The 27135-nt window shown below is 37.3% G+C and overlaps 1 protein-coding gene across 1 annotated transcript; it reads left to right on the plus strand.

Annotated features, from left to right (window-relative positions):
• TCEA1 (transcription elongation factor A1) lies at positions 1-26908 on the plus strand. Its single transcript, XM_034066529.1, has 10 exons — positions 1-274; positions 6074-6136; positions 9291-9396; positions 18312-18399; positions 19436-19584; positions 21372-21428; positions 22384-22538; positions 24383-24529; positions 25459-25530; positions 26561-26908. The coding sequence occupies exons 1-10, from the start codon at positions 206-208 to the stop codon at positions 26567-26569; spliced, it is 915 nt and encodes a 304-aa protein (XP_033922420.1). The 5' UTR covers positions 1-205; the 3' UTR covers positions 26570-26908.
• The last annotated feature ends 227 nt before the right edge of the window (positions 26909-27135 follow it).

Below are 27135 nucleotides of genomic sequence, written 5' to 3' on the forward strand. Positions count from 1 at the left end.
CGCTGCCTGGCGCCACCGCTCGGGCTGCTGGGTCGGGTCGGGGCGCTGCGCCGCGGCCTGGCTCCGCTCCTGCCCGCTCGCCTCTTTGGAGGTCCCAGCCGCGCCTCGAGAGACAGGACGGGACGTGACGGGACGGGGGTCTGCGCGGCTCCGCTCGCTTCATCTTCCACCCACCGCGCTGGGTCCAGCTGGGACCGCCGCAGCCATGACCACGGAGGACGAGATCATCCGCATCGCCAAGAAGATGGACAAGATGGTGCAGAAGAAGAACGCGGTGAGCGGGGATGGGGCGGGACGGGAGGTAGCTCGGCAGCGCGGAGACACCGCGGGCCCCGGCTCAGCCCCGGCCATCCCCGCTCTCCTTCGTTTCAGCGGGCCCGAGATCCGTCCCGCCCCCTCCCGGGCCGAGGCCTTTCGCCCGGCTCCGTTTCGGCCCAGAAGCTGCGGAGCCGACGGTCGGCCCGGCGCGGCCGCCGCGGGGTGCCAAGCCTTGTCAGGGGGGCCTCTGCCGCGGCGGGTTATTCTGGCCATCCTCGGCGGCGGGCCGGGAGGCTTCCCTCTTCCCGCTCCAGCGCGATGTCGCGCCCGGCGTCTCCGACCGAGAGACGGCTTCTGTCCGGCACCGAGCGGCGCGCACTGAGAGCACTGATCTGAGCTTCCCTCCTCTCCCCCATTCCTTAAAATCGCAATAGCTGTGAGGCACTGGCACAGGGTGCCCAGAAAGTTGTGGCTGCCCCATCCCTGGCAGTGTTCAAGGCCAGGTTGGACGGGGCTTTGAGCAACCTGGTCTAGTGGAAGGTGTCCCTGCCGATGGCAGGGGAGTTGGAACTGGATGAACTTCAAGGCCCCTTTAAACCCAAACAATGCTGTGATTCTGTGATAATACCGGCCTTGCTCGAGAGACAGTATTGTTTCGGTGATAATACCGGCCTTGATCGAGAGCAGGACGTGAAGTGATGGGGGAGCCCGGCCGACTAGAGGAGAATGACTGCGGAGCGGTTTCCTTTAGATGGGTTTTCACTTCCAAGCATGAAAACTGGAGCCTTATGTAGGGTGTGTATTCAGATATGAATGAACAATCCTAATAACTTTAGCTCCAGAATGGAGGTAGACTACAGTTAGATAGAATTCAGTTTACTTCAAGATTCTTCAAGGTATTCTCATGCCTTTGATACAGAACTTACTTAGGTAACATTACAGTGTTTATGCTGTTGCTACAAAAAAATCACAATACATAAAATCAGAGTGTGCAGTAACAGCCAAATATCTGATTATGGCTACACATAAAATAGCATACAAGTAAATTGCAAAGTGTGTTTACTGCTTATCAGCAAAGCACATAGTTGTTCTCTTGTAATTTGTGTATTTATGATTCCTGATCTTCCTGCAAGCTACTGTTTTAATACATAAAGTTAAGCTTGTTGTTTTTGGTTTTCTTTTGTTTTTCTCTGTGTTATAACATTAAATACTCAGTGTTAACTGAGTGGTGTGGAACTTAAATTTATAGATGGGTTGTTTTCTTTTTCCATTCAAGATAATAGAAATTGTAAATATTTTTTTTAGTAGGGCTTGCATGTTTATAGAGGTACTGGTGGCATTAAACCAATGAAATTTGTTTCGTTCATAATCCAAACAAATTAATTGCAAGGGCAAACAGGCTATGCTTTGCTTTGTTTCAAAATCCTTGATGTTCTGTAGTATTGCATGGTTTAATTTTGATGCCTTTGAACCTTCTAATGATACAGTGTGGATGCAGGAGCCTTGTCTAGTGAAAGGATTTTTTTAATTACCAACATTTCTTCATTTGATTTATTTATTTCCTTTTGGTCTTCTCCCTCTTTCTTTTTATTTCTATTCTCCATGCTTTTCAGCACAGAAGAATTCACTATCTCACTTTCCTGACTTTAAAAGTAGTGGCTCTTTCCTATGAGGTGTCAAAGGGTGGAAACATACTGACTGAAATCTTTAAATACTATGGAAATGAGAATGATGAAGTGTGGTCAATTCATAGAATCATATAATAGTTAGGGTTGGAAAGGACATTTTTACTTGGAAGACTTCTGACAATAGAAAGAAAATGGCAATTCCCAGTTAATATAAGAATTACTATTGGTGCTGGAGAGCAGCACTGCAGTGATACCAGAGATGTTCCAGGTGACCACAGTGTATTTCTCTATAGTCTGGGAGGTTTAGGATTTTGAGTGTAATTCCTAGCAGCAGCTGGGGACACCTATTTGTACTGTGGCATGTGTAACCTACTGACCTTTAAAATCTCTAAGGAGCAGTGCAGTGTCTTTGCTAGGATCAGGGTAGGTCAATTGACCAGACTCGGCAGGGCCAGGCAGAGCCAGCACTTGGGTCTTCATCTTCACCCCTCTCCCGGGCTCAAGAGTGACAGGAGCACCAGAAGCAGTTGTGATTCTGTACTTTGTTGGGACAGAGCTCATTTGTTCCATGTAATGACTGCATACAGGAGGCTCTGTTGTTAGTTTGAGGCTGTCTCAAAAACCTTCTGAGGCTGAGGGCTTGAGCTGCCTCTGTGGCCAGTAGTGGAGATCTGAGATTTTATCCAAAGCACGTGTACATAAAAACACTTAGTTGTGGATAGGAGAGGAACTACATCGGTATCTAACTGAGATGTCTCTGTGTTTTCCTTACTAGCCTTTGTTATTTCTTCTTTATTTCTTCTTTAATTGCACAATGTGATTTCCTACCTAATCCTGCCCTCCAGTTAGAATTTTAACTTTAGCAAAATTAAGATAATTTCTATGAAGGGAATGTACTTCATTGTCTCACAAAGATGAAGCTGAATGAGACATGCATTTTTAAATAAGTACCTGCTAGATAATGGTGCTCTTGACAACCTCTTGTATTCCTTGTTCCATTTTTACTCAACAAGAACAGGTATTTGGTGTATATCTTTGAGAATGATTTGAAACCCCTCAATTAAAAAAATAAAGGGATTTAGTTGCAGGTGTGAAGATTTTCTAACTATTTTAATGAAGTGATATAGGCAGTTCTTTTGGTTTGAAGGACAAAATAATAATGAAATGTTGTATTTAATACAGTGTGAGATGAATATTTCTGCTGTTACTTCAGGTACTTTGAAATAGGTACTCCTCCTTCAGAATAGCTGTGATTGGATTAAAACACATGCAGTGCCTTCCTTATAGCTTTTGTTTTACATAAATGCATTTTTCTTTCATTATGCTGCTCTAATGAGCAAGTACGAAAAAAGGGTTGGGTTAAAAAAATCAGGAGCAGTTGAGTAAGTTTAGAGAAGATGTAAAATTGTCCATGTTACTAAATGTTTGCTGCCTTAAGTAGAACAGAATTCAAACAGAATGTCTCTGCTGTCTTGAGAAACATACTCCATTAGCTTTAAAATATGACTATGTGACATCATTCTGGTGTTGTGATTTGAGCAACTGTGGGAAGCTGAGAGGAGCAATCTACTAAATCTGTATGAAGCTGACTTCCATTAATTCAAGTAGCAACCTAAACTGAAAGCCAACTGTCCTAGTGGAATAGGGCATTGCCTTTCATTTAGTATAAAATTATAGAAATGCTTTTAAAAGAAGATTTATAATAATGTGTTGTTTGTTTGTTTGTTTTTATTCTTTTAACATTACATTGGAAAAATAGGAATTGCAAGATTTATGGTGCAGTTTCCAGTCTGGTTTTGCGAAAAGGAAGGCATTTGACTTTATGCCAGGAAAAGTGGTTATGAAAAACTGTTCAGTTGCTGTGAGTTTAAACTCAAATTATATTTCATTTTAAGGCATCTAATCCTTGGTACACTTAATATAATTGCTTAGAATAAAAACTTAGAAAGCATTGATGTATTAGAAATTTGGGTAATTTGGTACGGAAAACACTATGAAGTGTAGGTAACACCTGTGTAGAGAATACCTGGGTGGGTTTTTTTACTTGTTGCCTGGTTTGTTAACCTGCAGTGTATCAAGTTACTAGTTTTGGAAAATGTTTATACTTGGAGTAATAAAGTTATTTTGACGTACAGTTGGAAAGGGGTTTTAGAGGCAGAGAGATTCTGACTATTTCTAAGATGAAGTGAGGAGAGTTCTACTTTGCGTTACAGCATCATTGTTATGCTGAAATTGCAGACTACAGTAACCTAGGTTTATTTTGAAATCATGTACTGTTCCCAGTTTGCTAATTATCGGTTCAGAGGTGGTGTTAGATTGTATATTTGAAAATGGCATGTTGACTTTTGTCATTCGTTTTGTTTCAGCTAAGAACGTTGTTTTGAATTTGTTTTGTAGCAGTGAAGATAATTAACTTGCTTTACTTGGATCTGTGCACAGAAGAAACCACGTTTATGGCTGTGTAGAAGAAGAAATGGTTTAGTATGATAAGTCAGTTTAGCTCCTGAAAACAGCATAACATTGCCCGGTCTTGGATCGTTGCTGCTATAAAAGTTCTGTATATCATGAATAGAAGTTAAATAAGACTTCTTTAGTTTTGTAAGTGAATTGAATTTGTGTAAGGTGGGACACAGTGAAATGTATGTTTTTTGTTTTTAGAGGCTTCTTTGCTATCAGATGTGTTTAAAAAAAACAGAGGTTGTAGCAGACATTTGAAAATATGCAAAGCTGTGCCTGTTGCATGTGACACAGAAGTTGCACTTTCATCTTTCTCAGCTTCTTGGTGGTTATTTTATGTGCTGTCTTTAGTGGTTAAATTGTAAGACCTGCAGATGCAACAGATTACAAGCATTTCCTTGCAACAGGTGTCATATTAGAAGTTGAGTAGGGAGAATTTAAAAATAAAGGCAAGGAAAATGCATATTAAAGTAACCAAAAATAGGATGTGTTGAGAGAGAGGTAAGGAAAGAGGAATTCCAAAGATCTGCAGGATGGAAATTTTGTGGGGTTTATTTCTAAACCTCATGAATCAAAAAAACAAAACAGAGGGGAAGTGGCTTAGCCTGAGTGGCCTCTTGTGTGCAAAGTGTGCACAGTAAGATGTGGGTGGTGCAGAGCTTTGCTTAAGTAGAGGCTGGTTAGAAATTAAATTATGGAGCTCACATTTATGAAAGCCTTAGTTTTAAGTAAGGCCAACATTGCTAAAGAATGAATTGTTAAGAGTAGCTGTGTATAGAGTTTATTAATATCTAACAGTTAAGTCTCTGAAATTGCCATTTATCTAGAAAGTTGCTGCTTAAACAGTGTTATTTTTCGCCTTTCCTTATGGTCTTAGCATGGGAAAAGGATAAAAGAAAAGCCCACAACAGCCAAATAATAAACAAAGGGATTAGCTCAGATGTTACAGCACATTAGGGTGGGCTCTGGCTTCTAGTTTGCAGCATGCTGATGCTTTGCCAGTCTGGTATAGGCTGAAGAGTGTTTTCTGCACTAATCTGTATTTCATTGAATTAATATGCAAATTTAATGGTTGAAAGTAAGACTTGAACGACAAGTCTCGCTCAGCTTTTTTTATTTGGACATTTGTTGGTAGACATACCCACAAAGTTGTTTTTTTCTCTGGGGGAAACTATAGCTGTGTCTAGTAAAACAGTGTAATCTGATCATGGTTTTTAAACCAGTAAACTGTTTTGGCTTTACCACACCACTGCAAGAATGTTTGCTATATATGGTTACTATATATTTATATGTATGTACATATATGCATTATTGATGCATTGTGCAGAGCTTCTCAACTCCAGGTTCTTGTGCTAAAACAGCAGAGATTGTTCTGAACTGAAAATTGGTGCTGTTTTCTGTGTTGTTTTCTGATGCTGTTAAGTGAAGTGCCCTTGAGGCTGTTTTCCTGAGGATGTGTATTGGTTAAGTAGTAGTTGACAATGCATTTCAATTATATGGCATAAAGCTTTTCTAGTCTTCAGATTTCTGAGTTAAGGCCTGTTAATGATTAGAGTTTGTGAAGCAGAACATTCCTTGGCCTAGAGTAGTTCTGTGGATAATTTGGAACTGGTGATTTGAATCCAATCTGTGACCTTGAAAGCAGATAAGAAAGAGTATGTTGTTGTTATGTTTAAAGCACCTGATTGCTACTGAATTTGACATTTTTTTTTTCTTCTTTTTTTTTGCAGGCTGGAGCTCTTGATTTATTGAAGGAGCTTAAGAATATTCCCATGACCCTTGAGTTGTTGCAGGTATTATTTTCTTACTGTTATTATGTTGCAGATATTAACTCTGACGGTGTAGCCAGCAAATTCTGAAGAAGATTGCACTATTAAAATAGATTCCAATGTTGAAACTCCTTTGAAGAATGAGTGTTATTATAGTATATATTATATTTCATATATATATGTTATATATATTATATATGTTGTATTCCATATTGTGTATGTATATACACGCACACATTGAGAAAAGCATTGCTAGATGATATGATAGTTTCATTATTCCTATTCCTGTCTACTATGAGAAGTTATGTATTTTCCTGTAATATGGCTATTGCTTTACTCTGAGCTCTCCAGCTTCTCTGAACAATTTACAGGTGTGTGGAACAGGAAGGTGCACATCAGTAGTCTGGACTTGTGCTTGTGTCTTTCTTGAGGGGTTTTTGTCACAGAAAGCTGAAGTGGCTACAGACAATAACATGAGTGTGTCATGTCTAATGAGCTTTATGTAAGCAAGTTGATCCTTGCTTAGCTAGGGAGAGAGCCAGTAGCCTTCCTCACACGTGATTTATCCGGTGGTCAGAGTTGCAGATCTATTTAGCAGCCACACAGTATTAAAGGCATCATCCCTGGTGCTAATTGTGGGCAGTGCAGAGCTGAACAATGAGTGAGACAGACGGTCTTTATTTTAACAAACAGGTTTTACTGGAAATTGAATACAAGTATGCAAAAGTAGGCTGTAATCTACAGTCCTTGTTAATGACTTTTTGCCAGCTGATGGGACCTGGGAAACCTAGAGATGGTTATTCTTCAGGGCTTGATTTGATTCTGCTTTGGTCCAGAAGGTCACCAATTCTCTGTCCTACTCTCTCACAGTTTAAAAGTTGCTAACACCTTTTCCTGCTTCAATGGTTACTTCATCAGCTATGTTCCTTAATTTTTTTTCATTTGCTCTGGTTTAGAGAAGACTAGCTGCCACCATACACTTTGTTTTGGGTTTAGTCATAGGTTACATATGCTATTGCTTGTACCAACTAAAGGCTACTTAACCTGCAGCTTGAGTGCTTCAGGGGTGAAGACAGCTGTTTTGTGCTGTCTCTGAGCCTCTTTACTCAGCAAGCAGATGAAAAGGTGGTCTAGAATTTGAAATGGGGAAGAAGGATCCATTAAAATGCATTTTGGACTGGTTGAAAAAGGTTTTCATATAGCTACACACTTATAAAATGTCACAGAGAGAAAGCAATTCAACAGGTAACAGTGGGCTAGGCAAAAATACTGGAGTTTTCCGCTTAAAAAAGCTCTGACAAGAGCAGCTCTGCAGGATGGAAGACTGAAGAAATTTCAAGTGCTGACAGCTGATTTGTCTTTAAAGCACTGTAATTTTGAGAACATAACACTGATCTTTTGCAATAACCAGTGTCAGTTTGCAGGCAGATAAATTGGTGGGTCATTCCTTCCCCTCTCTTTAGGCAAGGTGAGGTCAAGTGTTCTATAAAAGCAAACAAATTAACTATGTTTACATACTGCCTTTTTAGTAAACTGTTACCATCATGTTTCTCTTGTGTGATCAGAAGAAGAAAACAAATTATCCAATTAATTTTGAGTTTTACTTGATGTTTTTAATTTTATTTGTGTAAATAAGTCTGTAAGTTGGTGTCTTTTACTTGATGAGAGTAGGCTGTGGTTGTGCATAGTTATCAAGGGAGGGTTGGGGTTTTTTTTATAGATACCTGAATGAAAAAAATGTATGGTGAGTATATTGTGGAATTTCAAGCAGGTTATTATTTATTGTCTAAACATAATGTTGAGAATGTGTTTAAAATATCACAAGAGTTGGATGTGCTGTTAGTATGAGTCCATCCCAAAACACTTCAGTTACAGGTAACTGTTTTCTTTAACCCAAAATACGTGTTCAGAGCTGATACTCAGAGCTGAGGTTATTTGATGTGTTCCCTTTGCTGAAATAGCTGCTGAATATTTCAATACATTTCTAGTCATGTAGCACATCTGTGGTGCTCCAAGGAAGCGTTGTGTGGGTTGTAAGGAGTAATTTACAGGAACAAATCATTTCCATTCTTAGCAAGTCACAAAGATTGAAATTTTCCTTTAAAGGAGAAGGAAATTTAGGATGAACTATTGCAAAAGTAAATACAAAATTTATAGTTAGTCCCATAAATAGTAAATGCAACAAACCTGAGCATTTAAGAACAAAAAAAATGTGGTCATTAGCCAAAATATGAAATGATAATAAAATCCTTATTTGTGTTGTTAAATGCTTTTCTCCTCTCGTGAAACTAAAAGCGTGGGAATGTTTTACTTGTTAGGTTAACAGGTTAGTCAGAAGTCTTCTAAAATGAAACTGTTGCTTTTGAGCTAAATTTGTACCCTAATCTTCCCAGTCTTAAAAGGAGTGAATTGTAAATGCATCTCCTTTTCATTCTATAGGTGGCAGTAGTGCCAAAGGTTTAAAGCCTGTCACTATCTTAGCCTTTTCAAAGAGGTATGCTAGCCTTAATTGGTTCTATCTAAAAGCAGAACCCTGTGTGCTTAAGATTTTAAAGACTCTCAGTATCACCAAAATTATTAGGAACCTAAAATGTGGTCTTTCCCAACTAGTATTACCACTTCTACTGCAACTGCTAAACAGGATTTCTAAGAGTCACTGAAGCAGCCAGCAAGCTTCTGATTATGCCAAAACATAAATACAGTCATTGCTTCACAGAAAAATAAGGCTTTGAGGCTAAAATACCTGCTAAAAACTTTATATAATGTGAAGATGTAGGTACAATTTTTGCATTGTTAGATGTTTTGTATGTTGTATGTAGTTTAAGTAACTAGCTCCGCAGAGTTGTTTTTAAGTGGTTTGGGAGCAAAAATGTTCTGATTGACTCTTCTTGCTGCCCTCTCCTCCCTCCAACTTCTGTGATGGCAACAAATGGTAATACTATTGTATTTCTTTTTAAAATGTCCGTGTTAAAATAAGTTTTGTGAAGGCTGGCACCACTTCATCCTGATATTCTTAAAACCAAACCAACACAAGAACAAAACAACCAAACCCCACAGCACGAAACCAGGAAAAAATATACTTTAAAAAATATATGTAAAGGTACAACTTTATGTATGTTTGCTTGTTAAATTGTCTTCGTTTCACCTTTCATAGGGGTTATTTTTCTTTCTTTTGCAGTCTACCAGAATTGGAATGTCAGTGAATGCAATACGCAAGCAAAGCACAGATGAAGAAGTTACATCTTTAGCAAAATCTCTGATCAAGTCTTGGAAAAAACTGTTAGGTATGGTGACACAAACGTTTTTGTGTGTTCTCCGTGTTCTTGCATGTTTTAACTGTGTGCAGTCTCAATGCAAAACATAGACACTGCCTTTATTTAGGTATGTTTGTGCTCCTGTGTAAGTATTGAAACTTTCTGCACTGAGGTAGCTGGTTTTTACTCTTTGACTATCACCAGTGCAGTACCCTGAAAGGGCATTGATAGAAAAAAGTTAATATGTTTTATTGGGGCTGGTGAGCAGTAGGAAGCCAGTTTCTGTGACATGACTCATTTCTGAAGTCTTGTTGCTTGCTGTTGAGCTAGAGTGACTGTATTGCAGTACTAAGCACTAACGAACCTGTTCTGGACCATTTCCTTTGTCAAATATAACAGGTGTTCTGAAAAGCTTATGCAAAATCTCATATGAGAGTATGGTGGCTTTGAAGTTTGGTTATAAAGTGGTGTGTGAAGAGGAAGAAAACAGAAAAAAATAGACGTTAGAAGTCTGTTAGAACTTACAGGTAGTGGGAAATAGATCTGCACTTTCTAAAACCTGCTTAGTTTTAAACAACTTACCAATTAGTGAGTTAATACTTTTTGTTTAATTTTCCTTAAGGCAGTGAATGCAGTTAATGAGAACTTTCTGTTAGCAGGTTTTTATTCAGGGTTATTTTGTAGTACTTAATGTGTTTGAAAATATTCAAACCTCAAACTGGGTCCAGCTGTTCTTGTTCATACGCTGTACTCTGTTTCATTTCTTTGTATCTAATTTTGGGTAAACTAAGATTTAGGAAGGTTAAAATTTGAAACAGGTAACAGTTTACTTAATGTCCTGCTGATTGGAAATATGTGGCATTCTGTCTAAATACCTGGAAAAGTTAGAGTTCCCTGCCATTTGAAGTCAGCCTCATTTTCATCAATGGTAAAGTATTTTATTACTCTCTTGTAAATGGTTTAGGAATTACTTTGTATCCATCTGGCAGTGTATGTATGTAGAAACAGAATTTGTCACTGCTGTCATTGAACAGAATCATAGAATAGTTAGGGTTGGAAAGGACCTTAAGATCATCTAGTTCCAGTCCCCCTGCCATGGGCAGGGACACCTCACACTAGAGCAGGTTTTTCAAAGTCCCATCCAGCCTGGCCTGGAACACTGCCAGGGATGGAGCATTGTGCTTCACCACCCTCACAGTAAAGAATTTCTTCCTTACCACCGTCCTGAACTTCCCCTGTGTAAGTTTTAACGCATTACCTCTTGTCCTATCACTACGACTACTACGATCCTATCAGCTTCTACATTATAGTAAGAAGCAGCAGTCTCTACAGCAGACATAATTTTTTTATCCTTAATTTTAAAAGTTAGATTAGTTTTAGTAATTAGGTAATGCTAGATATGGTGATAAAATATTTTTTAAATTATGATAATGACTTACAGATTAAATGTGTACTTCATAAAGGATTTGATCAGAGTTTATGCTCCATCCCTGGCAGTGTTCAAGACCAGGTTGGATGAAGCCTTGGGTGATATGGTTTAGTGTGAGGTGTCCCTGCCCATGGCAGGGGGGTTGGAACTAGATGATCTTGAGGTCTTTTCCAATCCTAACTATTCTATGATTCTATGATTCAGTGACAAATAGTGCAAATTATGAACTTTTTATATTTCCACTAAGAATTTGAAGTCCAACTGTATTCTATCCAGTGCATAAAATGGTGAGATACATAAGTGGAGAAATGGACTTACATATTACTTGTGTTATTCTAAAGACTTCTAAAAGCAGCAGCTGAATTGAGTAACCTAGCTCTCGAGTTATTAACCTAAATTAAAATAAAAAGTCCTATCAAAGTTATTTTTTCTTTTTAATCTAAAGGTGCAAATTTGTGATACTGTGACTTAGTTTAGGCAACAAAGTAGAGGAAATACTCTTCCCCCCTACCCCTTCTTGAATTAGCATTTCTGGGGATTGCTCTTTTTTTTTGGGGGGGGGGGGGAGCAGTGGGTGAGGGATGCTAATGAGCAAAGGAATTGGTATGTATTTGTTGAGACTGTAAAAATAGCCTTGTCTTTTTTTTTAACACAGTCAGTTAAAGTCAGTCAAACTTGGCTTTCTATATTGTTTCTGACAGCTGACTGATCCTTAAATGTTCAGACATTGCGAAACACAGGGAGAACCAGAGTATGGTCATGCTGTGGAAATCTGGAATAAGACTGTGGTGCCTGGTGGTTGCAGCAGGTCAATCTGGGTGCAGACTGTTGCTAAAAGGGGTGGTCCTGGCTTCCCTCCTGTGCTGCAACTGGTGCTCCAGTAGCTATCCAGGAGACCAGAGCTGGGAACTGACCAGTTGGAAGCTAATGGCTTTCTTCAGTTCTTCTGGCTTGTGTTTCAGCTGTGTCAGTTTTCTGGTCCAGCCTGTTTGCAGTTACTGTTTTCTGCACAGAGACTGTGGCAGTAACCTACAGTTGGAGCAAGGTGGACCTTCCCCTTTTGGTGGCTCACATTCAGGTTGTTGTAAGACAGCTGGGAGGTTCTGCCTAATTCTTCTTGCATTAGGTGAAGTCAGACATACGAGAAATTCGAAAGTAAATAGCAAATACTTGACATTAATCAAAACTGAATGCTTTCTTCTTGAGGCAATGGGGATGTGACTGTTTGTGTTCTAATTTTTGTTATAGGAAAGGTATTATTGCATGCACATTGTTGTGGCAGGTCTAGACTAGTTTGGTTGTGCACTTACTACATAAAATCAGATTATTCCTGAAAAAAACAGCAGTGCTTGAATTCAAAACTTAGTTAAATTCTCCTTGATTGTGATTCTATAATAAGGTGTAGTAGGGCAAATGTTTCACCTTATATCATTGCTTAATAATTCATTAGAACTTGATATTTCATAATTGTGGAAGGTAGGCTATCTGGGCTGCACAAAGTGTGGGTGGGAATCTTACAAAGTACTCTTATTCTGTTTTGTCATTAATTTTGACTTTCTCAGAAGAATACGAAATACCGTATATTGAGCTGTGCTTGAGAAATCAGTTTCCGTTGTGCTGTTTATAGTACATGTAAAATGCCGTGGATCAAAGATGGCAGCAGAAGTGGACAGCTGCTAATCATACCAAGCATTGTATTCAGAGATCTGAAGTCTTTGTGAGTTATTTTTATAAATGACGTTTTGAATTTGGGCAAGAATTGTTGACTGTTCAGGCTGCTTGTGCTGTTTAAGTTCAATGCTATTGGAACTCAGCTTTTAAGAATGTATGGGAAACATGAGAAGGAATCAAAGTCTGGTTGTGAATCACCAGATGTTTATAGCTTGACTAGAGCCATGGAAGGCTACCAGTGTTTTTTAAGGGGTGTCAAAGGCTGCCCAGCACAAGGCTTCCAAGTGTTGTCTGAAGTGACTCACTGAGTGAGCTACAGTGGGAGATCACTTCTAGGTGTTGCTGTAAGAATGTTAAACCACACAACTGAGTTGGTCACAGTTTACATAAGGAAGCAAATTCAGCTCTCAGAATAAAATACTGTGGAGTTACAACACAGGATTTGCAAATGATTGTTTTGCCAAGTAGCTGAATATATAGGATATGCTATGCAGATAATGGATCTATGCACAACCATTTTAGATTGAGGAGTGTTATTTTTTATTAAAAAACAACAAATTCTTAAAGTAATTTAACATTCTCCATTACAAATAGTTACTTGCTGAACTCTTAAGAGTGTATAGTGAAAAAGAATGTCCAGAGCTCTAAGTAAACTCCAGTAAGTTTATATACTGAAATGCAAAATGATTGGACAGTCATCTTAACATTAAGTGCATGTGTGATACCTATTGCCAGTACTAAAAACAATCTCATGAACATTTTGAAATATTTATTCCAAAAAAAGTGCATGCCTGAGTAATTTTATTTTAAAAGAATGTTGAAGTGCTTGATGTTGTCAAGAGACGGTAACACCAGCCAGTCTTTACAGGAGTGTTTTACTCTGATTACTTTGTTCATGGATTCCTTTGTTATTTCAAACCTGGGTTTGATTCTACTGGAGCAAGCTGGAAAGGTCTAATATTATCTTACAGTTATGTTAGATCTGTGTCCTGGGTTCAGCAGTAGCAGTCATTTTTCTCCTTCTTAGCAGCTGGTGCAGTGCTGTGGTTTTGACTTTCAACCTGGGACCAACGCTGATAACACCAGTATTTTTAGTTGTTGCTGAGGAAGGTTTACTCCGACCAAGGACTTTCTCAGTCTCATGCTCTGCCAGGGAGGCGGGGAAGCCGGGAGGAAGCAGAGACAGGACACCTGACCCAAACTAGCCAAAGGAATATTCCATACCACAGCACGTCATGCCCAGTATATAAACATGGGGGCAGTTACCCAGAAGGGCTAGATGGCTGCTTGGGTCGGGCTGGGTATCAGTTCATGGGTGGTGAGCGGTTGTATTCTCTTCCCTTGTTATTTCCCTTATCATCATTACTATTACTGATGGTAGCAGCAGTGGTTTGTGTTATACCTTAGTTACCAGACTGTTCTTATCTCAACCCATGGGAGTTACATGCTTTCGATTCTCCTCCCCATCCCTCTGGAGTTGTTGGGGGTAGGGGGCAGCGGGAAGAAGAAGGGGGAGTGAGCAAGTGGCTGCATAGTTCTGAGTACTGGCTGAGCTTAAACCATGACAGCTGTCATTAGGTAAAGTCGTTCAAGGACATCCAGTAACTTAGTGGCTTTGCTCAAAAAATTGTTATTGACAAAAAAAAGTTCCTTAGAGTCTAACAGTGTTTAAGGGTATTGTTTCCTATTGATTGGAGTACCTGTCTTTATAAGATATGAAGTTCAGAAGTTATTTCAGTAGTTTCATTTCCATATCAAGTATGAGCTTTGGAAATTGTCTTGTGTTAAATGTATCTTTGGAACTGTTTCATGTGCAGTTAGTAGATCTATATTTTGTTCAGATTATCAATGGAGAGATAATAGCACATGGTGCAAATTATATCATACTGTATAGGAGAGAAAATACATATAGCAAAGTTCATATGTCATGCTCTTTTGTCAATTCTGAAAATAAGTCTTAAAAATGGCAAACAATTAATGATTCTGTTATAGATTTTAGATATTTTTCCTCCCTATGCTGCTACTAGGAAGAAGCTTTTCTGATCTTAGCTTCATGTCTTACTTCATCTTGCAGAGGAATTGCCAACAAGTGTAGCTGCTTGTGCATCTGAGGATTATTTTTGTCAGGGTCTGGAAAATGTGTGGTCTGAAGAGCTATTAAATAGTCATTGTTAAATTAATAGCTATGCCATCAGTTACCTGTTCTAATATCTCTTTCTTTTAACTTAATACTCAGAAAACTTTCCAAGTTTTGGGGTGATACCTGTATCACTAACCAACGGTAACCTGCTTCCAGGGAATAACTAGCCACCTTTCCTTAATAATTCTGAAAAAAATCTCAGTTTAAAAAAATTCTTTATTTAAAGTTAAATTTATAAGTTAATAGCATAGAATCATAGAATGATTAGGGTTGGAAAGGACCTTAAGATCATCTAGTTGACCCCCTCCTACCATGAGCAGGGCACCTTGCCCAAGGCTCTGTTCAGTCTGGCCTTGAACACTGCCAGGGATGGAGCATTTGCTGCTTCTTTGAGATACAGAACATGGCATCTTTATATTTTCTGATTTTTCTCTTGCTATTAGCAAATGTCGTGAGTTCACTTGTAATATAATTACAAAAATCTACAATGAAGCTGTTAATGGCTTCTAACATTCAGATCAATTATATTATCTGGCCACATATTATTACATTAAAAATTCTGTTCTAGTAACAAAGAACACTGTTATGTCATGTTTGACCCCTGAAAAGATTATTTCACTGGAGAAGCTAGAAGTATCTTTCAAATTAATTGCAAGTCCCAAGTAAAAGCTGCAATGCAGTAGTTAGAATTTGATAGTCTTATTCCAATGGCTGATATTCAATTCATATTCTCAGTGTGGTTTTTGTATTTTAAAGAAGCAGCATTAATATAAACTAGCATCTCTTATTTAAACAAGCAAACAGAAAAAACTCTTAAAGACTTTTCTTATGGCCTTCTGAACCTGGAGTAGCTAAAACTGTAATGTTCAACTTATTCAGAAAAAAGTTTTGTTAAACTATAATAGCTCTATGAAGCTGAAAAAAGTAATGGTGCATCTTTAAAGGAACTTATAATTTATATAATATAAATATTTATGATTTTCTATAGACTTCCTGATGTGAATCACTTGCTTGTTGGAATTTTTAAATATCTCTCACAGAAGGTCCATTTTTTTCTGTTTTACTTTGTTAGAATTTCTGTGGTTGGTTGTATCCTCATTAGCTGTCATTGTTCCATTCCAGGTCTCCTCTGCTTGGTGTTTTCCAATTTGACCCACAAGGGTGAATGACTTAAACACTTAGGAGAATATTTCTAGCCCATAGAGAACATTGTTAACTCTGTTTGCAGATTTCTGAAACTGGATTGAACAGAAGTATGTGTAAAGTCTTCTAAGCAATTAAAGAAATTGTGGTTTTGGAGACATACTTGCTGAAGATGTTCCAGTGGTCTCAGCTGCTGAAGTCTGACCTTGTGAGGTGCACTTGCATAGACTAGTCTGCAGGTGTAGAAAGAGCTGCGCTTTTACCTGTTGCTTTATTCCCCGTACCTCAGGTATACCCTGCCCTTCGTAAGGGAAGGAAGCAATTGGGGTATTGGCAGATGTTCTCAAGCTGCCTGCCTTCTCTGAAACAGTGCTGAGCTAAATGGAAGTGTTTGATAAACTAAAAAGAGGTGCCAGCTATATCGTAGTGGTGTGTTTGATGCAAAATAAGCAGGAGATACCTACGTCAGCTCTGAATTTGACAACTTGTGTGCCAGAAAAATAAATGGAGGTAAATGGACTAAAGCAGAGCTCAGCTCTGAGGCAGATACGCTGCTTTGCAGAACCTGAGGTGTACCCCAAGATAGCTGTTTGATCTATCAGTTTGTCTTAAATCCCCTGACAAAAATGGTCACATAAATGATGAAGGTAAATGAGATTATGTGCAGATTTAGAAGGTTTTTTTTAAATCATATATCATGTGTTTGTTGCCATAGAGAGTAGTCATGTGGATTTGCATGTTAAAAATGGGATTTGTCTTCTTTCTCTTAGTATTGTGCATTTTAGGTGTCATAGAAAACAACTTGTGTGATCAGTTTATAGCCTTGTTTGCTTTCCTAGTGAAATTACTTTTTAAAATAATAGCCGATAAATGAATATCTTTATGAGGATTTTTTTGAGTAACAGCTTTAGCTTATTAATCAGTCCAAGTGCCTCATCTACTGTGTTTAATTTTCCTATTTTTGTTTAATGGTGAAATTTAGTAAAGATTGAATATAAAGTTACAAACAGTAGGTGACCTGTTGAAGGCTGAGGAAATATTCTAGAGAAGTGTCTTTGTGTGCTTGCCCAGTTTCTGTTTTGTGGGCATTTCTTTAGGTACAGCTGGAGACAGACTAATAAATGGGTGCTTGCTCTGATCCAGTACGGCTGTATCTGGTCTCCTTTTATGACGATGATTTTTTAATACAGTGATACTTTGTTTTATAAATTCCTTAACTAAAAAGGATCAAAATCCTGTTCAGTTTAATATTTCTGTGTAACCTTAAATGTAAATTGTTACTATTAAAAATAACCCAGTACATTATTTTTCTGTTCTCTAGGAAAAAGAAAAAAAGCTTAGTGCTTTAATAAGATACCTGATTTTTTTTTGTTATCTACCATCAAGTTACCCACAGAAATGCAGGGATGGAAATGGGGATACTTTTAGATGCTTAAACAAGGATTTGGCTGGTTTGGAGCAACCTGGTCTTGTGAAAGGTGTCCATAGCAGAGGGGTTAGAACTAGATGATCTTCAAGATCCTTTCCAACAGAAACTGTTCTGTGATTCTACGATTCAGATACCTAGTTCAAGACATCTTTGTGGGGAAGACTGAGCCTTATCAGATTTCCCTCCTTTTCCTGATCTGTTGTTAGTTATTTTAACAGTTTGTAATATATGCTTATCCCAGTAATACAGTCTGTGGATTTAGACTGGTAATAGCAGCTTCGTGAGGGCTTAGAGAGAGGAATTCACAAAATCTGTCAGTGAGTGATGCCAGTCTTGCTAGGCTTATTCCGTAGGTAGTGGAGAGTCAGCCTTTCTAGAGAGTGAATCAAAGCAGGAGCTTGATTTAGCCACTCTGAATTCCTCTTTACAATAGAAGGGTGTATGTGTTTTTTCTAGGCTAAAGTTAAATGTTGTGTCTACCTTTTTTAATAAAGGCTTTTGTTTTTAGTCTTTATAAGATCACTATTAAACATAGCCTGTATGGGAGAGGCAAATACAAGTTTTTTTAATAAAAAGACAATTTCAGAGCTATCACAAAAAATACCCTATGCGTGCCTGGAAAACTCCTTCAAAAGCATGTGAAAATGATCTTTATATCTTTTGGCAACCGTGTTAGCTTTTGCCCCACAGTTTCATTTGGTTCAGTCCTTTAGTAGAAATCCTCTGAATATATCTAAAGAGAATGGCATGTATTTAGTAGGAACTTGTATTTAAAACATGGAAGACAAGCTCTAGGGACCTGATGCAGTAATTTAAGAGCTTACTGTTTACGTCATGCACGTGTGTTGGCAAAAATAAATCATAAAAGTCTACGTTTTCATCATGTCTTCACTGCCAGTTTAAGCAGATGCTGGACTTGACTTGAAGGATCTGAAGTGTTGTCATTCTCCATTTGCTGGGTTGGCGAAGGTGTTGGGGAGTGGAAGGCTGTACTGCAAGAGAAGGTCAAAGCAGAGAGTGGGAGCTGATAGCATTTCCAACTGGTTTGGAGAAATCATCAAAGATATTTTACCACTGCTTTAAACTGGTTACTATTTCTGGGTAAATGAGTTTCTCATGTTTTGTATTTCCAGATGGACCTTCAACTGATAAAGATTCTGAAGAAAAGAAAAAGGAGCCTGCATCTTCCTCACAAAATAGTCCTGAAGCAAGAGAAGAAAGGTGCGAAGTTCTTCATGACTATACACGTGATCTCACTCAGTATAAACATTAAATTGATTGGTCAAAATTTGTCGTATTAGAGACAGCTTCCACATTCTTTTCTGAAATAGATTTATGTAAGAAATGGTGTTTTGTTAGGGAAGTAAATCATGCTGCTGCTGACATTAAAGATAAAAATCTCAGGTCAAGATACAGCCAGACTAGTTACTGTTTATTCCATCTGTCTCATCTGTCAAATACTCCTGCCTTTCTCAGTACTTAGTACTTTCTCAATAGCACTGAGCTTTGAGAACTGTGAAACAACTTTCAGTCACAGCTTTTTGGTAATTGCATACGTTAGAGGTTTAGAACACTACTTTTGTCTGTTAGCTTTTAGATTCAATAAACAATCTCAGTCTGCACTTTTTTGGTAAACATGAAATATGTGTTATCAGAAAAAATGAGCCCATGTTAATGACATTATAGGAACTGAAGAACATTTGCAAAATAGTACCGGCAGGCCCATTTCTTCTCTATATTTCTGGTTTTAGTGAATTAGTTTGTAGCAGCCGTTTTCAAATTGAAATTAACCTCTAAATCATTTGTTGTGATGCAAGCTGAAAACTTTCTAGTTTACAGTTTGCAAAGCTGCTTGTTTGTCATCCTGCTACCACTTCAGTACAGTAAGCAGACTGAATGCAAGGCATTCCCTGCAGGGTGCATCTTAGTGTTCCCTGTCTTCACTGTGTTTTAAAGTTCCATGGGGGAAAGAAAAGATTTCATGTTAATGTAAAGAACTAAAACTTACATGCCACATAATAGAATGAAATACCTGCTGTGTCTCTATTGTGTGGAATACCCTGGTGAATATTCTAGACACTTTTAAAATTGTATTGACGCTAGAGCTATAAGTAGCTTTAAAAGGGTGGCTTATGTTCTTTTTGTTTGGAATACCATCAAATGGGTATAGCAAAAGACCTGTGTTTTGTCCTGGAACAAAGTTATTTGAAGAGGGGGGAAAAACATTAATAGTAGCTTTCTTTTTGCCTTTTTTTAGCAGTTCAAGTAGCAATTCCAGCAGCAGGAAGGAGGAGGGTAGTGCTCCCTCAAATTCTTTCATCCCTTCTTTTCCCCGGGCTCCAAGCACTTCGGATTCTGTACGAGTGAAATGCAGAGAAATGCTCTCTGCAGCTCTCAGAACAGGAGGTGAGCTTTTGTAGACTATTTTTTGAGTTTTAACTCTTTCCTTCTTCTCTATTTCAGTCTCTCCCGCTATTTTTCTCAAGCCCTGTAGGGTAGAATAAACCCTGTTTATGTCCTTTTGTGTGTATACACCCATACGCCATTTCCCCCAGACTGCAAGTAGTAAGTAACCTTGACAGCATGGGAATGTATTGGAACACATTTTTGTTGCTGATGATACGGGACATTTTGTGTCATCTGTTCATCTGATATCTTGCCTACAGTGGAACTTCTTTTCAGGAATGAAATGCCTCATTTGAATGGTTTCTTTGGAAGCTGCTGGTTTTTTTTTGTCTTCTGTCTGACCAGGAATGCCACTATATACACACCTGCCTTTCTTAACACCAGAGACCCTGGAGGCCTTCACATTGTGGTTTTTGAAGGCTTTCTCTTTTTCAGTTTAATTTTGAGGATTCATTGAGATAGGACTATTGCAATAACAATCTTGCATTGCTCTATCTTCATGCTTTTGGGCATCTGTAAGTTCCTTGACTGTTTTGTTTTCTCCTTTCCTCCCTCATGTACACTTGGGTGTCTTTAAATTGACAAATTGATGATAGCACTAGATGAGGAGCAAAGTGAAACTGGACTCCTCAGAATGATCTGATATTTTTCTTGTGGGTCCTTTTCTACCGGAACTTATGACCCAGTCCTGTTCCTCTATTCTTAGCTTAGCATAACCTGACCCAGTGTAAGCAGACTTCTGAGTCTTATTTTTTTACCCTCTTTTATTTTCACTTAATTCGCAGAAATTCAGATATGGACAGTAATCAAAGCTGACTAAAGGCCATGAATTTGTGGTCCTCTGGATCTGTAGTTCAGTGACTTTGTGACTAGAAATTACATAGCATCTTAGTATTCATAATTCTATGTAGCTTAATTTTAGCTAGTTTTGCAAGAACTCCTTTTTGCTATGTGTTCCACAAGACCTATAAACTGATCATCTGTGGATTGAATACAGGTATCAAAAAATAAGGTTATCTTCTGATTTTATAGGCTTCTGCATGAGATTGAACGAGAGATGGTGTTTGGCTTACTTGGTGAAGTACACCCATGTTAAAATGAGAAGGAGGAAAACACATACTGTATCTAATTTGTCCTAAGCTTTCTTGGAAAGGCAGTTGTCTTTATGAGTAAGGGTTTTGGTCAGAAACGATAAACAATTATCTTGAGATAATTTAGGTCGAGTGTTGAGTTTTCTTCAAAATCACTGTTTTATTTCCTCTAATTTACATGTTTTATGACACATCTCTGCTTTGCATTTAAAACAAAAATGTAATAATACTGTTTCTGTTATTTAATTACTATGTTTCTAATGAAATCTTTCTCTTGCATGCAAAACATTAATTGCTTATGCTTGTATTGTGTGGACTGAAACAATTGACGAAACACAATACAAAATATTTTCTGCTTAGAATAGCTTGTTCTGTGCTGAGGAGATGGGTATTTGCCAATCCTATTAGAATGTTAAATTTTTTTCTGTATAGCAGTGATTTTTGTTACTATGTTTGCAACTAGATGTCAGAACTTATTTTTGTGAAATATTTAGGCTTTTTCTACTTTTTAAAGCTTTGGTTGCTCTTCATTTCACTTATTTTTGTTGTTTGAAGTGGTAAGTAGACAGTAAATTAAACTTACCTATACAAAAAGAAAATTCAACTGCAGTTGTTTCATAATTGGCTGAGATTGAGTTTCAGGGATGTAGAACACTGATGAGATTGTCAGGTTACTAATATTCTGTTTTTTCTCAGATGATTACATTGCTATTGGTGCTGATGAAGAGGAGCTGGGTTCTCAGATTGAAGAAGATATCCTTTGTTGCACATCTGTATGCTCTGGAACAAGAGTATATTTTAAAAGCATTAATAATTAGTTAAATATAATTAACTGGACCTACACATTGAATATTTTTAAAGTTTTATTTAAAAGAGAAATGGCAAGCTTTGTCCAACACATCAGTGCAGAAATTTAGTGTTTGGCAAACCAGCACAACCTAAATGATTTGTCTTAAAACATGTAGGAATGTGTGTAGGTGAGTGTGTGTGGGTTTTTTCAGTTCAGTATGTTTTCATTGCAGCAGCAGTATTGTATCTTACTGAAGTATTCTGACATAAAATGCTGGGCTCTTCTATGTTACTTTAAAATCTTGTTAACAGTCTTAATATTTTTATAATGTCTGTTTCATTTTCTACAAGTTATTTCTAAATTATTCTGGATTTTGAAAAAGGTTGTTCTCTTAGCAGTGTTTGAATAGTTACACAGCAGAGGTCTGAGCTTCTTTTTCTTTTACCTTGGGTTTTGGGTGTTTTTTTCGGGGGAGGCATATTCTTAAGCATAGAAATAGTTTAAGCTTCATGATTCTAACTTGCTAATGTTGTTTGGTAGTTACAGTCAGCCACCATTTCTGTTAAGGAATTCCCTGCTTCTGTTGCAAGCCTGTTTTAAAATTCTATTAGTGAGCTGAATATTTGGTTTAGAAACCAGTTAATCCTCAGGATGAGGTCAGGGCACTAGACATAAATTTATGGGTGACTTCGCAATTTCAGTTGACATCCTACTGCCCAAATATTCACGTTTCACTGACCATGTGCCAAACGATGATTAGGCTTCAAAAGGATGTGGAGTCTTCTGCGTTGAACAGAAAAGTAGAAGGAGGAGTTGATCAGCAGTGGGGAAGTACATTGCTTTAGAAAATTTGACTCCGTGAAATAATCCTTTATAGTGCTCTGCTTTTACTTGGTTTGTTCCTTAAATCCAAAGCACCTATTTTTCAAGAATTAAAAAACACTGATATGAAATACAAAAACAGGGTACGAAGTAGAATATCGAATCTGAAGGATGCAAAGAATCCTAACCTAAGGAAAAATGTGTTATGTGGGAACATTCCTCCTGACAAGTTTGCCAAAATGACAGCAGAGGTAAGCAAAGCATAGGTCTTGAGCTGTTTTTCTATTGGGCCTAGCCATAAAAATAATGTATATAAGTTGTCTGCGCTTTTCAAATACTGTGGCGTGTTTGTGGCTTGCACAGTCTGTGCAAGGCTGTGTTGGGACAGAGGGAATGAAAGTGGTGTCTTAATGGTCCTAAAGGCCTTATTTTGTCTGTAAGTCAGAAGACAGATAAGCTGTTGCATGCAAATTTCCTGAAACATGGTATATTGTGCCGGTTTTAAAAGGCCACATGATGTAGTTTGTAAGTTCAGGAAGACGTAAATATGACTGGCTAATGACTGCAAGCTGCTTACACATTCACTTTTCTGGATATGTGTTAGTCTGTCTTGCCATTTGTTTTTTGAATGCTAACCTCTGCTATTTTATGTTTGTGCAAGGCAGAGCACTGTGGTTTCAAAGATCAGTCTCCCTCCTGTTGGCATTTTCAGTGTTTATCTAAAGCTTATGTCTTGAATCTGCCTTTTGAATTCTTGAATTGAATTTGAAGAAAACTCTTAACAATAAATAGAAAAAGCCATAAATGGTAGGGGAAAGAAGCTAGGAGAATTGTCTTTTAAATCCAATTAAATTCCTGTTGAAAGAACATTTTTAGCACTTGAATAGAAATTCCCGTTTACATGCTCATTGTCTTTACAAATTCCTTTTGAGATGCTTGCTGTCTTTATAAATAAAATGAGATTTAGGAAGTCAAATGAAAAATCAGATTTTATGGGAGAGAAAAATGAAAGCATGGTTAACATCTGGTTTCCATTTTATAGTTCTGCTCATAGATTTTGGATTCTACCCATCCAAATGAGGTGTAAAGCAGTATCTTGGAGACTGAAGGAAGTGGGATTTAAGATGATGTAATGAAAATCATGGTTAGCTTTTTTCTAAAGGAAAGGATTTTTTGGGGTGTTTTGTTTTCTCCTTTCTTTATATTTATGTAAAGATAAAGGCAAACAGACTGATAAAAGAGTGTATATAAAAAACCCAGGAGATTGTATCTTTAGTACATACTTAGAGTTTTTCTTTCTACTGTATGTATACACATATGCACAAATACATGTTTTGTGTTAACCAGTACCCTTTCTTTGTATCAATTAATATGTTGAATTAAAAACTCAATGGCTAACATCCCTAGCCCCCTTTACATGAGATGTGGAATAAAACTTTACTGAAGAAAAATGGAACAACTTGGTTTTTGCTATGCATATGTGATTACTGTACCTTGAGGATATCCTGCACACTAGAACTGTTTTAAAGGAAAAAGAAAATTGGTGAATCTGAGCTGTTCAGTTAGTGTTTTGAAATGAAATGTAACATATGGGAAGTTACAGCTTTACTATATTTCCCAGTACAAGTATGGAAATAGTCAAAATAGTGTAAGTTTTTCCTAGAATAATCTTCTATAGGTCAGTGAGATAATTATGGAAGAATCTAACCTAGGGAAACAATCTTTTTCTTCTCTAGAGAAAAATTTAAGTTATCCTCTACCTTCTCTCTGTATTACATTTCTGAACTTCAGAAATGCATTTACATATAAATGTTTCCAGGTGTTTGATATTACAGCTTTTACTGGTTTTCTTTTTCCAGCTGCATAAAAAAACACAACAAAAAAAAAACCCACCAACTTTTTGTACCTTCTGTGCTGTGAAATATCCCAACTTCAGTTTTATAAAATTAAAAAGTTGTAAAATTACTTTGCCCTTCAGTCATGTTGCTGTTCATAGATTCTAAATAAAAAAAATGGTATGGGCTTGCATAGTGGTAATGGCTTGTTTAAAACTAAAACTCTCTACTAAACTCTGTTTGCTCTTTGCCTGTAACAGGAAATGGCAAGTGATGAGCTGAAAGAAATGCGCAAAAATCTGACCAAAGAGGCTATTAGAGAGCACCAGATGGCTAAAACAGGAGGTACCCAAACTGATCTGTTTACATGTGGCAAGTGCAAAAAGAAGAACTGTACATACACCCAGGTACATGGTTATCAGGCTCTTTGTTTTCCTTTTTCAAGTTCAAGTTCTATATAAACAGTGTCAGAGAAAATGTTTTAATTACAAAATGAACTTTAACAAAACGCTAGCAAATTACAAAGTATGTGAAGATAGTTGGGTCTACTTAGATGTGCTTATGAAAGAATGTTGTATTGATTTACCAAAGATTTTATGTAAATCCAAATTGATTAACTATATAGCCTGAAGGGTCAGTTTCTTTGCACTGCTGAGTTTTTGTGAATTCTTTTATTACATCTTGTATTAATACAGTTTTATATGGAGAAGGGCTAATTTACTGGTTTTGGTATGTGTATACTTTTCTTTACAGAGGGAATAAATAGCAGAAAATAATGATGCATACATATAAAATATACATCATATATATAAATCTACCATTTGACTAAATTAGACCCTGATTTACAGTCATTCCTACAACCTTTTTCTGTTTTAATTAGGAAATATGTGCAAGAAGCAGGGATTTAATTTGTTTAGCAGCACTTCAGGGCGTGTAATTTCAATCATAGGATCAGCTGCATTTGTAATACTGTGTATTGGATGCTTTAAGTAGCAAGCTGTTTTTCAAATCATGACACTTTCAAGCCTTTGCATCAGTAAATATATGTAAAGCTGAACTGAACATGTAGTTTTACAGCAGTCTTTTCCTAGAAGTATGTGCAGTTTCTATGCTAAAATTGATATTTTAGTGCTGAATCTGTCAAAACCTGTTTATGATGGCTTTATGCCTAGAGAAAAAATAACAGTTTCAATTTATATGAAAAGTTAACTTATATTTTTATTCAAATATGTTTCCTTAATGTTAAACTTTGATTTTAAACCTTTACATGGAACATATACTGACAGTTGATGATACTGATTTTCCTTTTTTGCTCTGGCTTTTGCATTTATTAAAGGTTCAAACCCGCAGTGCCGATGAACCCATGACAACGTTTGTTGTCTGTAATGAATGTGGAAACAGATGGAAGGTAAGACTGATAGACTGCTCCACATATTTGATAGCAGACAGCCAGGCTCTGTGCTTAATTTTGGTTTACAGTAAACGACAACTGAGATTCTGTTGACTTTTGGTTATTGCTTACCTCATTAATGATATTATATGTTGATAGTGCAAAATTGCTTAGGTTAGAAATGTATTTTTGACTGATGACATGAGATCACTCAAGTAGGCAGTGGCAAGACATTAATTGAACCCTTGTGATGTTTAGTTATAATACTGCTTTGCCACACAAAGTAGTGGCAAGTTAGTCACTGCAGTTTTCTTTACCCAAAGATATTCTAATTCTTTTTAATCTGTGCTTTGATGAGTGGAATTGGCCTTTTTAGACCTTTTGTTATTGTCTTTTCTGTTGTGGGTTGGTTTTGGTGGTTTGGTTTTTTTTTTTTTTTCAACTCTGGAAAGGAGAAGGGATAAAAGGAGATGACTGATCCATATTCCTGTGCCACGATGAGTGATAACTTGATTTTTTTTTCCCCAAGTTTGGGAAATGGGAACTGTAAAGCTTTTGAGGAACACGTAGTCCAATGAAGTGGAGAAACACTGAAATGAAGCCCTGTAAAATGTGTAATTTCAGATGCGATAGCACACAATATGAAGCATGTACCCACATTCCCTTACTTTTCTGTTAAGAACACTGCAGAACTATGTTGCACAGCATACGTTAAGATTACAGCAATAATTTCATGCATCTAGTTTTATATATGTTACTACTGAATATTGTATCAATATATACTCCAAGATGCCAAAATAATTTATAAAGCTTAGAAATTATTTGATGTAGCACCTGGAAGAGTTCATTTGTCATTAAAACCTTCTGTAAAGTCGCGGTTACAAATGCATCTTGTATAAAGATGCTTGAGTGAAGGAATGGGTATGATACAAGCAAATGCTTTAGTAATTTCCATATCCAAAGTATGGTGTCATATTTTTGTTTCTTCTTGCAAAGATTTAGAAATAAGCTGTATGAAGATCTCATAAAAATTCCTTTCTTTTGACAGTTCTGTTAGAAGAAGAAATTGTCAAGACATCTGGACCAGTATGAAAGAGGATTTTGTAATTGGCTTTAAAAACTAGGCTAAGCATCTAGCTTCCTGCAAGTGAGAGAAATTTGGGGGTTGTTTTCTTTTCCCTTTTTTTTGGGTTTCTTTTTTTTTGTTGGGTTTTTTTTTGTTTTTAAAGCAGCATTCATGCCTGAAGTTAGCCTTTGTTTTGACACAGCCATCATTTCCTTAAATGCCTTCCTGTAGCTAGTAGTCGGTAGGGCCAGGTTGCTCAATTGTATGGTGAATGTTAAAATATTTTTTCATTTTTATAAGTAAGTTGACATTAAACTTTTACCAACTAAACATCTTGGTAATTGGCTTATTTCTTTCTAACTATGTGAATAATGTACTTTATATTTTGTTATCTAAAACATATCCCTGGATATGTATTTTACCTTTCCACATTTGTTCAGTTGTTAGAATAGAATTTGTTTCTTGCTGCTGTGTGTTCACTAGTTTTGCAAAGAGAAAAGGTGTCTAACTTCATCTAATTATGTTAAATTCGGTTGTTAACTAAATCACAATTTAGT

The sequence above is a fragment of the Melopsittacus undulatus genome, chromosome 1 (genome assembly GCF_012275295.1).
Source record: "Melopsittacus undulatus isolate bMelUnd1 chromosome 1, bMelUnd1.mat.Z, whole genome shotgun sequence".
Classification (NCBI taxonomy): Eukaryota; Metazoa; Chordata; class Aves; order Psittaciformes; family Psittaculidae; genus Melopsittacus; species Melopsittacus undulatus.